Here is a 17,038-nt window from a genome sequence, read left to right as displayed (position 1 = left end):
AACAATCCTTTTACTTTTTATATGTTTATAAAAAGATTTTTTAGTTCCCTTTTATGTTATCTGCTAATCTTTTCTCATATTCTCTCTTTGCCCTTGTATCCTTTTTAAATTTCCCCTATACTCTCTCTTCTGGCTGGTTTTCCACTGTATTCGGTAGCTGACAATTGTCAAAACCTTTTTCTTACATAGTATTTACAGCACAGGCTATATGGCCCAACAGGTCCATGCCACTGTTTATGCTCAACACGAGCTTCCTCCCACCCTTCATCTAACCCCATCAACATACCTTTCTACTTCTTTCTCCCTCGTGTTTAACTAGCTTCCCTTTAAATGCATCTATGCTATTCGCCTCACCTATTCCATATGGTAGCGAGTTCCACATTCTAACCACTCTGGGTAAAGAAGTTTCTCCTGAATTCCAGATTGGCTTTATTAATAAGAACATAAGAAATAGGAGCAGGAGTAGACCATTCGGCCCCTCGAGCCTGCTCCGCCGTTCAATAAGATCATGACTGACCTGATCTTGGCCTCAACTCCACTTGGCTCCCCATAACCCTTGATTCCCCTGTTTTTCAAAAATCTGTTTATCTCTGCCTTGAATATATTCACTGACTCAGCCTCCGCAGCTCTCTGGGGTAGAGAATTGCAAAGATTCACGACCCTTTGAGAGAAGAAATTCCTCTTCATCTCCATTTTAAATGGGTGCCCCCTTATTCTGAAACTATGTCCCCTAGTTCTAGATTCCCCCACGAGGGGAAACATCCTCCCTGCATCTACCCTGTCAAGCCCCCTCAGAATCTTATATGTTTCAATAAGATCACCTCTCATTCTTTTGGACTCCAATGAGTATAGGCCCAACCTGCTCAACTTTTCCTCCATAAGACAACCCCCTCAACTCTGGAATCAACCTACTGAACCTTCTCTGAACTGCCTCCAATGCAAGTATATCCTTCCTTAAATAAGGAGACCAAAACTGTATGCAGTACTCCAGGTGTGGTCTCATCAGTTGTAGCAAGACTTCCCTACTTTTATACTTCATCCCCCTTGCAATAAAGGCCAATATTCCATTTGCCTTCCTAATTACTTGCTGTACCTGCATGCTAACTTTTTGTGTTTCATGTACGAGGACGCCCAGATCCCTCTGTACTGCAGCATTCTGTACTCTTACTCCATTTAAATAATATTTTGCTTTTTTATTCTTCCTACCAAAGTGGATAACCTCACAATTTCCCACATTATACTCCATCTGCCAAATTTTCGCCCACTCACTTAACCTATCTATATCCCTTTACAGACTCTTTGTGTCCTCCTCACAACTTGCTTTCCCACCTATCTTTGTATCGTCAGCAAATTTGGCAACAGTACACTCGGTCCCTTCATCCAAGTTATTAATATAGATTGTAAATAGTTGAGGCCCCAGCACTGATCCCTGTCGCACCCCACTAGTTACAGTTTGCCAACCTGAAAATTATCCATTTATTCCGATTCTCTGTTTTCTGTCAATTAGCCAATCCTGTATCCAGTCCAATATATTGCCCCTAACACCGTGAGCTCTTATCTTGTGCAGTAACCTTTTATGCGGCACCTTATTGAATGCCTTCTGGAAATCCAAATACACTACATCTACTGGTTCCCCTTTATCCACCCTACTCGTTACATCGCAAAGAACTCTAGTAAATTTGTCAAACACAATTTCCCTTTCATAAAACCATGTTGACTCTGCTTGATTGTATTATGATTTTCTAAATGTCCTGCTATTACTTCCTTAATAATGGATTCCAGCATTTTCCCAATGACAGATGTTAGGCTAACGGGCCTATAGTTTCCTGCTTTCTGTCTCCCTCCTTTTTTGAATAGGGGTGTTACATTTGCAGTTTTCCAATCCGCTGGGACCTCTCCAGAATCCAGGGAATTTTGGTAGATTACAACCAACGCATCTACTATCTCTGCAGCCACTTCTTTTAAAACCCTAGGATGCAGGCCATCAGGTCCAGGGGACTTGTCAGCCTTCAGTCCCATTAGTTTGCTTAGTACTTTTTCTCTAGTGATAGTGATTGTTTTAAGTTCCTCCTTCCCGATAGCCCCTTGATTATCAATTATTATTGGAATGCTTTTAGTGTCTTCTACCGTGAAGACTGATACAAAATATTGTTCAAAGTCTCCCATTATTAATTCCCCAGTCTCATCCTCTAAGGGACCAACATTTACTTTAGCTACTCTCTCTTCCTTTTTATATACCTGTAGAAGCTCTTACTGTCTGTTTTTATATTTTTAGCTAGTTTACTCTCATAATCTATCTTCTCCCTCTTTATTATTTTTTTAGTCATCCTTTGCTGGTTTCTAAAAATTTCCCAATCCTCTGGCCTACCACTAATCTTTGCAACATCATATGCCTTTTCCTTCAATTTGATACCATCCTTAACTTCCTTAGTTAGCCATGGATGGTTCATCCTTCTCATACAGTCTTTCTTTCTCACTGGAATAAACCTTTGCTGAGAGTTATGAAATATCTCCTTAAATGTCTGCCACTGCTTATCTACCGTCTTACCCTTTAATCTATTTTCCCAGTCCACTTTCGCCAACTCTGTATTAATACCTTTGTAATTGCCTTTATTTAGGTTTAAGACACTAGTTTCAGACACAAGTTTCTCACCCTCAAACTGAATTTGAAATTCAATCATGCTATGATCACTCTTCCCTAGAGGATCCTTTACAATGAGATCATTAATTAATCCTTTCTCATTACACATTGCCAGATCTAAAATAGCCTGCTCTCTGGTTAGTTCCACGACTTATTGTTCTAAGAAACCATCCCGAATACATTCTAAGAACTCGTCCTCAAGGCTACCCTTGCCGATTTGATTTGTCCAATCTATATGAAGATTAAAATCGCCCATAATTATTGCAGTACCTTTCTTACAAGCCCCCATTATTTCTTGATTTATACTCTGTCCTACAGTGTAGCTACTGTTAGGGGGTCTATAGACCAATCCCACCAGTGACTTCTTTCCCATACTATTTCTTATCTCATATTAGTGACTATTTATGGCCCCTAGGTCTGGTCTTGCTCACAAGTGGAAACATCTGTTTTATTTTAATCTCTTTCTTTTGTCATCCTAGTTTTTGCTGCCTTATCTTTTCTTCTTATGGGAATATGCTTGGTTTGTACCCGAACTATCTCCACCTTGAAGGCCTGCCATTGTGCATTTACTGTTTTTTTGGCCATTCTTTGTTTCCAGTCCACCTGTGCTAGATCCCATCTCAAATCACTGAAATTGGTTCTCGTCCAGTTTGGATATTTTCACCTCTGATTTTTCTTTGTCCATTTCCATAACTACTTTAAACCTAATTATATTATGATCACTATTACCCAGATATTCCCCCCACTGAAACACACTCCACTTCATTCCCTAGAACTAGATCTAGCACTGCGTCCTTCCTCATTGGGCTAGAAACATACTGATTAAGAATGTTCTCCTGTACACATTTTAGGAATTCTTCCCCCCCCTTGCCCTTTAAATTTTTTTCCCAGTCTATATTAGGGTAATTGAAGTCCCGTACTATTATTTTTACATTTCTCTGATATTTGCCTACAGGTTTGCTCCTCTGTCTGCTTCTCACTATTTGGGGGTCTTTAGTAAGCACCCAGCAATGTAAAAGCTCCTTTTCTGTTCCTTAACTCTAACCTTGCATTCCTACCATTCCCCCCTCAAATAATGAACCAACAATTCAGTGCTCCAAACACGGATTTAGCAGAATATGGTTGCACATCCTTTATAAAATCCATTTAGATTAATAGATGAAAAGTTAGACGGCCTCCATAGAGATGTGCACTCCTTCCTTCCAACTGCACTTTGAACAACAAAATTTTTTGCCTCTGCTATTCTGCCTAGTAGATTATTCAAAACATGTATGACCCTTTAGCCTAGATTTCCAAATGGATACACCAGATTTTCAGATCTCTGACCATTTTAATATATCCGCCCAATTTTCTGGTGATGGTGGAAGTGCCTGTCCCAAATTATGCAGTAATGATGTGGTGACTTAATTTGTCCTATTTTCTGTCATTACCCTCTCATTTCCCTCTCATTTATGCTCGGACCAAATCACGCCTGAACAAAACGAGCTCCCAGCATGATTTTTTGACATTGTGGGGGGTGGTGGTCTGGATCTGGGTCTGTTAGCTTTTTCAATTGTTTCACCACATTAGGCACTGAACGTGATGAGTCTACTATTACACCCAAGTGCCTTTAAAAATGAAAGACTTGCAATTGCATAGCACTTGCATGATCTCGGGACTTCCCAAAGCGCTTTACAGCCAGTGAAGTATCTTGGAGGGTAGTTATAATGTAGGAAACGTGGCAGTAAATTTACCCACAGCAGTGAGCTAATATGACTGTTCCAACTTGACTATTCCAATTAGCTCTTGGCCTGCCTCCCATTTTCTACCCTCTGTAAAGTTGAAGTCATCCAAAACTCTGCTGCCCGTGTCCTAACTCCCCATCCCATCTCTGTAATCTCCTCCAGCCTTACAACCCTCTTGAGATATCTGCGCACCTCCAATTCTGGCCTCTTGAGCAACCCCGATTTTAATCGTTCCACCATTGGCAGCTGTGCCTTAAGCCCCAAGCTCTGAATTTCCTCCCTAAACCTCCCTGCCTCGCTACCTCTCTCTGCTCCTTTAAGATGCTCCTTATAACCTACTTCTTTGACCAAGCATCTGCCCTAATATCTCCTTATGTGGCTCAGTGTCAAGTTTTATTTGACAACGCTCATGTGAAGTGCCTTGGGACGTTTTACTGTGCTAAAGGCGCTATATAAATACACTTCGTTGTTGCTGTGATGTTAGTTGAGGGATAAATACTGGCCATGACACCGGGGAGGACGTCCCTGCTCTTCTTTGAAATAGTGTGTGGGATTTTTTACGTCCACATGAGAGGGCAGACCGACCCTCAATTTAACGTCTCATCCGAAAGACAGCGCCTCTGATAGTGCAGCACTCCCTCAGAACTGCACTGGAGTGTCAGGCAGATTTTTTGCTGAGGTCCCTGGAGTGGGACTTGACCCCACAACCTTCTGACTCAGAGCTGAGAGCACCACCACTGAGCCAAGGTTGACACCTGATTTTACATTGAGCTTAGTGGAGTGTTGGGATTGCTGACCCCTATGCAGCAATCTTATGTAAACTGCTGCATTCACTAAGGCAAGCCACCTGTCTGCCAGTCCCACTGCCTTTGAGCCCTGTTTTTAATTGACAGATTTGTTTATTGTGAAGTTATCCCATTTGATCTTCCAATTCGCTCTTCAAAACCATGAGGGGGCATGAATGGAGGTCCTGTATCCGTCGATCAGATCAGACATTAAACCGAGGCCCCGTTGCTCTCTCAGGTGGACGTAAAAGATCCCATGGGCTATTTTGAAGAGCAAGGGAGTTATCCTTGTTGTCCTGGCCAATATTTATCCCTCAACCAACATCATTAAAACAAATTATCTGGTCATTATCGCAGTGCTGTTTGTGAGAGCTTGCTGTGCGTAAATTGGCTGCCGCGTTTCCTACATTACAACAGTGACTACACTTCAAAAGTACTTCATTGGCTGTAAAGCGCTTTGGGATGTCCTGTGGTCGTGAAAGGCATTATATAAATGCAAGTTTTTTTATTTCTTTAGTGAATATTTGCTTTGCCAGGCAGTTGATTAAGTTTAAAGACTATTTATAAATCTTAAGATGAAGACACACCCAGCCCAGTCGTCGTTGCAAAGTCCTCCTCACTAACATCTGGGATGTTTATGCTTTGAAAATATCTGATTTTATATGTAAGCTTTTCCTCATAGGTCTGCATTCCATGTTACAAGACTTAGTGAATTTTTGAGGCATTTTGTAATTTAAATGATTTATCTTTCTGCTGCTATAATTTTCAATCAGTGCTTCCTCGAAGTGGTGTTCAATGTGAAAGAGTACTGATTCATTAGCTGAGGGAGACTTCATGGTGTCCGGAGTCAATGTTGGGGACTCCAAGGGTCACTCCCCTCCCGACTGTACACTGCTATGCCCCCACCTCTGGTGGGTCTGTCGTATCAACGAGACAGAACATACCTAGGGATAGTGATGGAAGAGTTTGGGACATTTGCTGATTGGTATGATTCTGTCAGTATCAATATGTCAGGCCATTGGTTGACTAATCTGTGAGATAGCTTTCCCAACTTTGTCACCAATTCCCAGATGTTAGTGAGGAGGACTTTGCAACGACGACTGGGCTGGGTGTGTCTTCATCTTAAGATTTATAAATAGTCTTTAAACTTAATCATACTTCTGGTCAGTAGATTCTAGAGGTTCCATTACTTCTGTATTATTCATGCTGTCCTGACCATTTGTTAAAAACCAGGCCTAGATGTCCTTCGAGGCCATTGGCACGTTGCGTCAAAAAGCAATCTTGTACCACATTCACTAGTTTGATTCTGTTGTCTCATTTCTATTTAGGAATTCCTAGTTAATACCGGGTCATTAAAGTCACCTGTAATTATATTATTATCTGCATATGCCCTTCTTATGTCATCATCTATGTTGTCATCATCTTTATCCTGCCAGGGGCTCGGTAAAAGACCTTTATTGTTAATCCTACCCTTTGCCTGTTTGTTAATTCAAGCCAGAATATTTCATTTCAAGTCTTCCCTAGGGATATCAATTCACCTTCCTGAACATATGAGACTATCGCTCCTCTCCTATTTTACCTATCCTTCCAGAACATCTCTGCCCCAACATATTTAATTCATACCCATCTTCTGGGTGAGCCATGTTTTTGTCGTACTTACAGCATCATAATCTCCTGCTGCTACATTTCCCTCTAGCTCAACCATCTTATTTTTAATGCTTTTGGCATTTAGATATAGCATTTAATTGTAGTCTACATTTTTCTTACATTGTTTAGTCTCCTTAGCCTGGAAATTACTGTTGACAGTGCCAGCAGATGAATGATTAATGGTCTTGTATGACATTCCTCTGTCCCTTATTTTAGCGAGATGTGTATCTCACTTAAAATAAACTGGTTAACACCGGTGTTAAAATAGCAGAGGAATGTCATATGAACATGTTAAATGCTCATCCACTAATATTGGCAACAGAATTTCTAGATGTTTACATTAGTTTATTTGCCAGGATTTACTTTTTAAAAATGTGTTCTCAGGATGTGGATGATGCTGGTAAGGTCACATTTGTTGTCCATGCCTAATTTCCATGAAAGCATTTAAAGTCAACCAAATATTGTGGGGCTGGAGTTGCGTGTTGCTCAGACTGGGCAGGAGTGTCAGACTCCCTTCCCTGAAGGACATTATGGAACCAGTTTTTAACAACAATACAGTGGCTTTCATGGTCATTTCTGATGCTAGCCCACTGATTGCCAGGGATAAGAACAGAAGCATTGTTAGAGGTGCTTTGGCTTTCATCAGATAAGTAAGAATGGAACGGTGAGGGCAGTCCCACCAAAATGAACAACAGACATTTTTCTTGAATATATTCTTATCTTGCATCATAGTTTTTTTTCTTCGATTGTTTTGAGAGTGTCCAGCATTCCCTGGAGCAGTTAGCCTCCACAACAATTACTGTACTAGCCTCCTCAGTCAGCTGGGCAACTGAGGTGCCCCGAGTGGCATGTACACCTTCTGGCAATAGTTGAATGAGATGACCTCTCCCTGGCTGCGCATATTGATAGGATCAGGAGCAGAGGTCACCAATGGGTGCATCCTGGGATGTTGGTCCCACAGAATTTCAGCTCCGTGCTGCTTTTGCATGGTTTCCACCTTCAATTGCCTCTTCTACTGAACCCATTACCGATCACATATCATCTATGAACTTTTGACAGCCACCAATCCCTGTGAGCATATCCCTCTTCTCCAGTTCCTTGATTAGCAAACAGTATTCATAATAATAGCCCCGTCTGCACTCCAGAATTTTGATTACTATAAACATATTGTTGTACACACAAATCATTGCTTGTATTTCACCTCCACAATGATTTGTGTGAACCAGATGGTTTACGACAATCCGATAGTTTCATGGTTAACATTACTGATACTAGTAATTATTCCAGATTTATTTAATTAACCTAATTTAAATTCCCCAGCTGCTGTGGTGGGATTTGAACTCGCATCTCTAGATCATTAGTCCAGGCTTTTGGATTACTAGCATAGTGACATTACCACTACGCTACCATTCCTGAGGCTTATATGTATGTTCTTTGGTTAGCTTCAGCCTCACAAATGTGAAAACAATGCAAATTTTTCCCCAGTCATGGGCTTTTCAGAGATATTGAAGAATTCAATTTAAGGTAGTAAATTCAAGTTTGCTGCAAACTGAGGCTAAACTGTTGGAATCTATTATAAGAATCACATGGAGGGAGAAATGATCATAGAGGCAACACATTTTAATGAACCATTTTTTCATAATAGTAATGCACAACTGGAATAGAACCCTGGTCAGTCTGAGTCGCAATCAAGTTAGAAAAGATTGCTTCGCTTTATTTTTACAGTCACCATATTTAGCTTCAGTTGTCATTTGAACAACCATGGTAATGTATTCAATTGTTTGAAATCAAAGGTTATTTAATGGGCAAGTTACTGTTTTTGAATTTTTCCATGTTGTTTATTAACTATTAACTATTTCTATTCTACCCAGTGACATCATTTAAACTTTACCAGCGTGCTAAGCATGTTTACAGTGAAGCCAGACGAGTTCTACAATTCAAAAGAGTTTGTGACGAGACACCTGCCAGTGCATTACAACTGTTGGGAGAACTGATGAATCAAAGCCATGTCAGCTGTAGGGATATGTACGAGTGCAGCTGTCCGGAACTTGATCAGCTGGTGGACATCTGTATGTAAGTTTTCCAAAAAAATAAGGCTTGGATGGTTTGGTTGTGTGTTAATTATATATAGGAATGTTTTGTTTCACATTTTCCATATAAAATAAATGACATAAAATCAGAATTTTGTTTATATCCAACAATTAGAGAAACCACAAATAAGGACTCATGTTATCTCAGTTTGTTGGAGGAGAAATTTCAGCACAAGATTCAGAGCATGATCTTAGAATATGTCTGTTTAGTGTCAAATGTAAGAAGTCACACAACACTAGGTTATAGTCCAACAGTTTTATTTGAAATCACAAGCTTTCGGAGCGCTGCTCCTTCGTCAGGTGAATTGGAGAGATGCATAAAGACACAGCTTATATAGTCAGAGAAAAATGCCAGATGATTACAGGTAATCTTTCTAACTGCCATTTATCACACCTCGGCAGAGAGATAATCACAGCGATCAAAGGTGTGAATGGTGTCCAAACAGGTTAGTCAGGAAAACATTACATCAAAGAACAATGAGGTGGGGTCACAAGGGGTCAAATGTTGCAGATGCTGGGGTCTGTATGAAAAACAAAAAACCATTTTTTTTTTGCTGGAAATCACAGCAGGTCCGGCCGCATCTGTGTAGAGAGAACAAGCCAATGACGACTCGAGTCTGGGTGACCCTACGTCAGGTGGGGTTACATGTAGCGTGACATGAACCCAAGATCGCGGTTGAGGCCGTCCTCATGAGTGCGGAACTTGGCTATCAGTTTCTAACCATTTTGGAGCCTTCTGTTCCTGAGAAGCTATGCTACAAGCTGCAAATGCAGACTATAGGGAAATGTTCTTCCTATGATCTCTGCTCTTGCAAAAGCAACACAGCTCAGGATTAATAATTAACGATAAATTGTAATAAATTGTGCACAGGGTATCCAATCTCATTCATATGATGAAAATATCAGTGAATCAGAGTTGTAATAATTATTATATCTATTTATAAATTAAACACAAAATATAAAGAAAAGAAGTAAGCTTACGTAAATAATTACTAAGAACAGTGAGATAAATGTCTTTCTGCTGACATTTCACGGGGTTTTACCCTCCAAAAGTTTTGCTGTTGTTGCCGCTGAACTTGGCACAGAGTCTTTTGTAGATTTAAAATACAAACAGTCCAACAAATGCTCCTCCAGCAATATACCTTGGTTTTTTGAGGATTCCTCTTACATATAGAGTATGTAAAGCCAGTTTATGTTGAGGAGTTCCTTGTTCTGACTCTGAATTCACAATGAAGTGAGGATCTGCAACCCACAGTTCAGTTTTTCCTTCAAGTGGACTTCCAAACAAATCTTTAACGATACTGCCCACAACCAGCCATGTGGTCGCATTCAATTCCAATTCATCCCATTGTTTCTCAGATGGAGCTCGCATAATGCTTAAATTATTAAATACAATTTGTCAGACATCTGACAGTTAGGATACTTTAAACAGAATTATATGAAATCCAGAATGATATGAATATCTTAAGAATATAACATAAGAAATAGGGGCAGGAGTAGGCCATTTGGCTCCTCGAGCCTGCACCACCATTCAATAAGATCATGGCTGATCTTCTACCTCAACTCCACTTTACTGCACTATCCCCATATCCCTTGATTCCCTTAATATCCAAAAATCTATCGAGCTCTGTCTTGAATATACTCAACGACTGAGCGTCCACAGCCCTCTGGGGTAGAGAATTCCAAAGATTCACCACCCTCTGAAGAAATTTCTCCTCATTTCAGTCCTAAATGGCCGACCCCTTATTCTGAGACTCTGACCCCTAGTTCTAGACTCCCCAGCCAGGAGAAACATCCTCCCTGCATCTACCCTGTCAAGCGCTGTAAGAATTTTATAGTTTCAATGAGATCACCTCTCATTCTTCTAAACTCCAGAGAATATAGGCCGAGTCTACTCGATCTCTCCTCAAAGGACAATCCCCCCATCCTAGGAACCAGTCTGGTGAACCTTCATTGCACTCCCTCTATGACAAGTATATCCTTCCTTGGGTCAGGAGACCAAAACTGTACACAATACTCCAGGTGTGGTCTCACCAGGACCCTATATAATTGCAGTAAGACGTCTTAACTCTTGTACTCAAATCCTCTTGTAATAAAGGTCAACATACCATTTGCTTTCCTAATTGCTTGCTGTACTTGCATGTTAGCTTTCAGTGATTCGTGTACAAGAACACCCAGGTCCCTTTGAACACCACCATCTCCCAATCTCTCGCCATTTAAAAAATACTCTGCTTTTCTATTTTTCCTACCAAAGTGGATAACTTCACATTTTTCCACATTATATTCCATTTACCATGTTCTTTCCCACTCACTTAGCTTGTCTATATCCCCTTGAATCCTCTTTGCATCCTACTCACAACTTACATTCCTACCTAGCTTTGTATCATCAGCAAACTTGGATATATTACATTTGGTCCCCTCATCCAAATCATTGATATAGATTGTGATTAGCTGAGGCCCAAGCACTGATCTTTGCGGTACCCCACTAGTTACAGCCTGCCAACCCGAAAATGACCCATTTAATCCTACTCTCTGTTTTCTGTCTGTTAACCAATCCTCAATCCATCCTGCTAGTATATTATCCCCAATCCCATGAATCTTAATTTTGTTTAATAACCTCTTGTGTAGCACCTTATCGAATGCCTTCTGAAAATCCAAATACACCACATCAACTGGTTCCCCCTTACCTATTCTGCTAGTTACAACCTCAAAAAAACTCTTAACAGATTCGTCAAACATGATTTCCCTTTCATAAATCCGTGTCGACTCTGCCCAATCCTATTGCTATTTTCTAAGTGCCCTGTTACCACGTCCTTAATAATAGATTTAGCATTTTCCCTACTACTGATGTCAGGCTCACTGGTATGTAGTTCCCCGTTTTCTCTCTCCCTCCTTTCTTAAATAGTGGGGTTACATTTACTACCTTCCAATCCGTGGGAACCATTCTAGAATCTATGGAATTTTGGAAAATGACAACAAATGCATCCACTATCTCTATAGCCACCTCTTTCAAAACTCTAGGATTTAGGCTACCAGGTCCAGGGGATTTATCGGCTTTCAGTCCCATTAATTTCTCCAGTACTATTTTTTTTAACTGGTACTAATTTCTTTCAGTTCCTCATTCTCGCTAGACCCTTGGTTCTCCACTATTTCCGGGAAGTGTTTTGCGTCTTCTTCCATGAAGACAGACACACAGGCCCCGATTTTCCCGATCGCGCGGGAAATTTTCGGGTTCCCTGAATGTCGGGTTCCGACCCGAATCTAAATGGGCCAGCCAGCTGCACGCAATTTTCCATCAAGTGGCCAATTAAGTTCCAGTATGTGGGCACCCTTGCTAAGTGTCCATTTCCAGTCAGAAAGCCCCACAGTATGATGTCATCATTCGTGGTGCTTTTAAAGTGTCCAACAAGCTTCTCAACCTCTGCAGGCTTCCCAACCAGTCTATCAGAATGGCAGAGGAGCCTGCATCAGCTGCTGCCAGCGGCAGAGGCCGAGCTGCCACAAAATTCGACGAAACATCATTGCAGACATTGGTAGATGGGGTTAGGGCCCGCAGGGAGGTCCTCTTCCCTATCTCGGAGGAAGAGGCCTCCCAAAGAGACCAGGGCTGCCTGGATGCAGGTGGCTGAAGAGGTGAACTCTGTGGGAGTGACCCGTCGTACGTGGATGCAGTGCAGGAAACGCTTCCATGACCTACACCGCACAGGAAAAGTAAGTATGAAGTTCCCATCACCCTCCGGCTGCTCCCCATTGTCTTTCCCCAACAGCACTCAGCTTCAACTATCACCTCCTCCACATCCAACTTCACAGTCACTTCCATGCACCCTTACCCATTCCCTATCTCTCTATTCTCACATGCACATAACTCTTCCACCATGCAGCCCTCACACTGCCTCTCACTCTGATGCTTGTAACACAACTGCCAGCAGACAGGGAGGGCCCTTGGCCTTGCAGCCTCACACCATCTTTGTCTCCTTCTAAGTATCTTTGCTATGCAATCTCTACACTCACTCCTTCATTCTCACTCAAGCTCCACTTGTCTCCCTCATTGCAGGAAAAGAGAGCTCAAAATAGGAGAGAACGAGCAAAGACTGGAGGAGGACCACCCTCACTCGCCCACCTGACCCCCTGGGAAGAAGCAGTTTTGGAGATTGCTGGGGCTGACGTGCCTGAGGAAGCTGGGGCAGGAGAGACAGGAGCAAGCCCAAAAGCTGGTGACAGAAAAGTTTCCCATCTCTCTCATTGACAGCATGAGTTGCTGATATAATTCTGAAGCCACATCATTTGGACTTGTGAGCATCTGCCAAATCCAATGTGCAAGTAGCCTTGGCATGACATCTCTAACTCTTTCCTTTACTCCCCCGCAGGACCATCCGGAGCGCCCACCGCCACTGCCCAGGAGGAAGAGGCTGTGCAGCCAGACTCCTCAGAGGAAGCGCCAGCCTCTGAGAAACATAGAAGATAGGAGCAGGAGTAGGCCATTCTGCCCTTCGAGCCTGCTCCGCCATTCAATGAGATCATGGCTGATCATCCAAATTCTCCCCATATCCCTTGATCCCTTTAGCCTTAAGAAATATATCCAACTCTTTCTTGAATATATTTAATGAACTGGCCTCCACTGCCCTCTGTGGCAGAGAATTCCACAGGTTCACCACTCTCTGGGTGAAGAAATTCCTCCTCATTTCAGCCCTAAATGGCTTACCCCTTATCCTTAGACTATGACCCCTGGTTCTGGACTCCCCGGCCATCAGAAACATCCTTCCTGCATCTAGTCTGTCCAGGCCTGACAGAATTTTATAGGTTTCGATGAGATCCCCTCTCAATCTTCTAAACTCCAGTGAGTATAAGCCCAATCGACACAATCTCTTCTCATACGTCATTCCTGCCATCCCAGGTATCAGCCTGGTGAATCTTCGCTGCACTCCTTCCATGGCAAGAACGATCTTCCTCAGGTAAGGCGACCAAAACTGCACACAATACTCAAGGTGTGGTCTCACCAAGGCCCTGTACAACTGTAGCAAGACATCCTTGTTCCTGTACTCGAACCCTCTTGCTACGAAGGCCAACATACCATTTGCCTTCTTAACCGCCTGCTGCACCTGCACGCTTACCTTCAGCGACTGGTGCACAAGAACACCCAGGTCTCTTTGCACTTCCCCTTCTCCCAATCTATTGCCATTCAAATAATAATCTGCCTTCCTGTTTTTGCCACCAAAGTGGATAACCTCACATTTATCCACATTATAGTACATTTGCCATGTTTCTGCCCAATCACCCAACCTGTCCAAATCGTACTGGAGTTTCACGACATCCTCCTCACAGCATACCCTCCCACCCAGTTTTGTGTCGTCTGCAAATTTGGAGATATTACATCCAATTCCCTCGTCCAGATCATTAATATATATTGTGAACAGCTGGGGCCCTAGGACCGATCGTTGCGGTACCCCACTAGTCACTGCCTGCCACTCGGAAAACGACCCGTTTATTCCAACTCTTTGCTTTCTGTCCGCCAACCAGTTCTCTATCCAAGTCAATACCTTGCCCCCAATCCCATGTGCCTTAATTTTGCACGCTAATCTCTTATGTGGGACCTTATCGAAAGCCTTCTGAAAGTCCAAATACACCACATCCACTGGTTCTCCCTTATCTATTTTACCAGTTACAGCCTCAAAAAATTCCAGTAGATTAGTCAAGCATGACTTACCTTTTGTAAATCCATGTTGACTTTGCCAGATCCTGTCACTGCTTTCCAAGTGCTCTGCTATTACATCTTTTATAATAGACTCTAGCATTTTCCCCACTACCGATGTCAGGCTTACAGGCATCGTCAGCAGAAGTAAACGCACCTAGCACCAGCGCAGACACTCACACCTCGGTGGGACCTTCGGGACATAGAGTAGAGTTGTCACCTGGTGTATCACAGCTCACAAGTGAGCATCAGCAGATTGTGGAGACAGGGACAGCAGTGGAGAGTCCTCGTCGGAAGGCGCAGGGCTCTGCCAGCTCAGCTCAGCTGCATGTCGACCCTATGCCTCTGGGTCCATCCACAAGAGAGGAGGTGATGGATCTCCATGCACAGATGCAGGAGTCTCTGGCAGGTTTTGTCTCCAGGGTCGCTGCGAGTGTGGAGCGAATGGAGGAGTCCATGGCGAGCATGAGCAGAGCCTTATTGGAGTCATTGGCGCATCAAAGCATCACCACGGAAAGGATGGCTACCTCCGTGGCAATGCTGGCTGCAGCCGAGGAGAGGAGGGCTGCAGCCAAGGAGAGGAGGGCTGCAGCCGAGGAGAGGAGGGCTGCGGCCATGGAGGAGTTTAGTCGCCAGGGTATCGGAAACATGGTGAGTGCTCTGAATAGAATGACATCTCTTGAGGAGCAATGGGCATCTATTGAGCACCGAGACCAGACCTTCATGGAAGTCCCTCTGAGCAGGACTTCCAGTACAGAGACGGGTCCCCATGGCCCCCCTGATGTGCAGCAAGGTGCTCTCCAGCCACTTGCAGGCACTGAGGGGGAGCTGACCCATGAGAGGGAGGTTGTTGGCACACCTCAAGGAAGTGGGGGCTCCCCTCCACGCGCTTGCACTTCCATGCCACTTCAGAGCCCTTGGTCAGAGCCCCACCGGAGTCCACAACCCAGTGAGATAGGAGTCTCAAGCCCTGCACAGCCGCAGGAGCAGCAGACTGCTGGCGAGCCCTCACAGGCTCGCCACCCCAGAGGACGCCCGCCAAAGCTGTCGAGACAGGCGCAGCAGGAAAGTGAGCAAGGGGCCTCCACATCTGCTGAAGCCACAGGGGTAGCACTACGTAGGAGCACGTGTAAGAGAAAAATGAAGCACCACTAATCACAAGGGTAGTCACTTGGGTGAAAGGTCTTGTAAATATTTTTAATGCCAACACTTTCTTGGACATAAAAAATCTGGTGGCAGCTGCAGCAGTTATGGCGTCTGTCATTTGGCGAATGGAGATATCACATTGAGGCCTTAGGATAACTTGCAGATGTAAGCAAGCAAGCTGGTCAAATAGATAGAAATGCGCAAGCATGGGCCACTGTCCATGGTCAGTTAAGAAGCAGTGAGGCTGCAGTGTTTGATGTACCAGGCTAGGCAAATCTGCCCAGGATGAGTGCGTTCCTTGCATTTCGCCCAGCAATGTTGTTGCGCACTGGTGCCGCTGGTTGGCGGCCCACTGCAGGATGCTCGTTCCCGTCCTCCACCTCCTCCTCCTCAGCATCATCCTCATCCGAGGAGACTCTGTGAGGAGCCTCTTGGTCCTGCGGAATCGGCAAGCCACGACGCTGTGCCATGTTGTGAAGCACACAGCATACCACAATGATTTTGGAGACCCTGGCTGATGAGTACTGTAGGGCTCCCCCTGATCTATCAAGGCATCTGAAGCGCATCTTCAGCAATCCGATGGCTTGCTCGATAATGCATCTGGTGGAAATGTGGCTGGAGTTGTAGCGCTCCTCAGCCTTGTTGGCTGGTCTCCTCAACGGCGTCATTAGCCAGGAGCGCAGGGGATATCCCTTGTCTCCAAGTAGCCATCCCTGAAGTTCGTTTGGCGGACTGAATAGCAGAGGCACAGTAGACTGGCGCAGTATGAAGGAGTCATGGCAGCTGCCAGGGTACTTGGCACAAACATGCAAAATCACCTTCTTGTGGTCACACACCAGCTGAACGTTAAGGGAGTGGAAGCCCTTGCGGTTGACAAAAACTCCTGGATTGCGGTGGGGTGCCCTAAGGGCCACGTGTGCAGTCAATGACGCCCTGCACCCTTGGAAAGCCTGCCAGCTGAGCTAATCCAATCGCTCGCGCCCTCACACTTGCGCGATCCCGGGTGAAATGGATGTGATTGCGCGCGAGGGCAAGGAGGGCATCGGTGACCTGTTTGATGCAAGTGTGTGCGGCCGCCTGGGAGATGCCGCTGATGTCTGCTGCTGATCCCTGGAAGGAGCCTGAGGCATAAAAGTTGAGTGCGGTGGTGACTTTGATGGCCACTGGTAAGGAGTGTCGACCTGGTGCTCTGGGCTCCAGGTCTTGCTGCAGCATTGCGCAGATGTCAGTCACTACCTCTCGCGAAAGTCGCAGCCGCCTCTGGCACTGCTGCTCAGTCATGTTGAGGTAGCTCACCTGTAGACCTTGTTTGGGGG

At 44.0% G+C, this 17,038-nt stretch overlaps 1 protein-coding gene across 1 annotated transcript in view; it reads left to right on the top strand.

Annotated features, from left to right (window-relative positions):
• galk2 (galactokinase 2) overlaps window positions 1-17,038 on the top strand; it is a 120,113-nt gene that overhangs the window by 90,708 nt on the left and 12,367 nt on the right. The window contains exon 9 of the mRNA XM_085968684.1: window positions 8,669-8,870. Within this exon, the coding sequence (XP_085824810.1) occupies window positions 8,669-8,870 (202 nt within the window). The remainder of the gene's footprint in view (window positions 1-8,668; window positions 8,871-17,038) is intronic.

Source organism: Somniosus microcephalus, chromosome 27 (genome assembly GCF_052327205.1).
Source record: "Somniosus microcephalus isolate GS21.2 chromosome 27, FLI_Smic_1.0, whole genome shotgun sequence".
Classification (NCBI taxonomy): Eukaryota; Metazoa; Chordata; class Chondrichthyes; order Squaliformes; family Somniosidae; genus Somniosus; species Somniosus microcephalus.
Note: the sequence above shows the minus strand (reverse complement) of the source record. Positions and strands in the feature narration are given on the sequence as shown.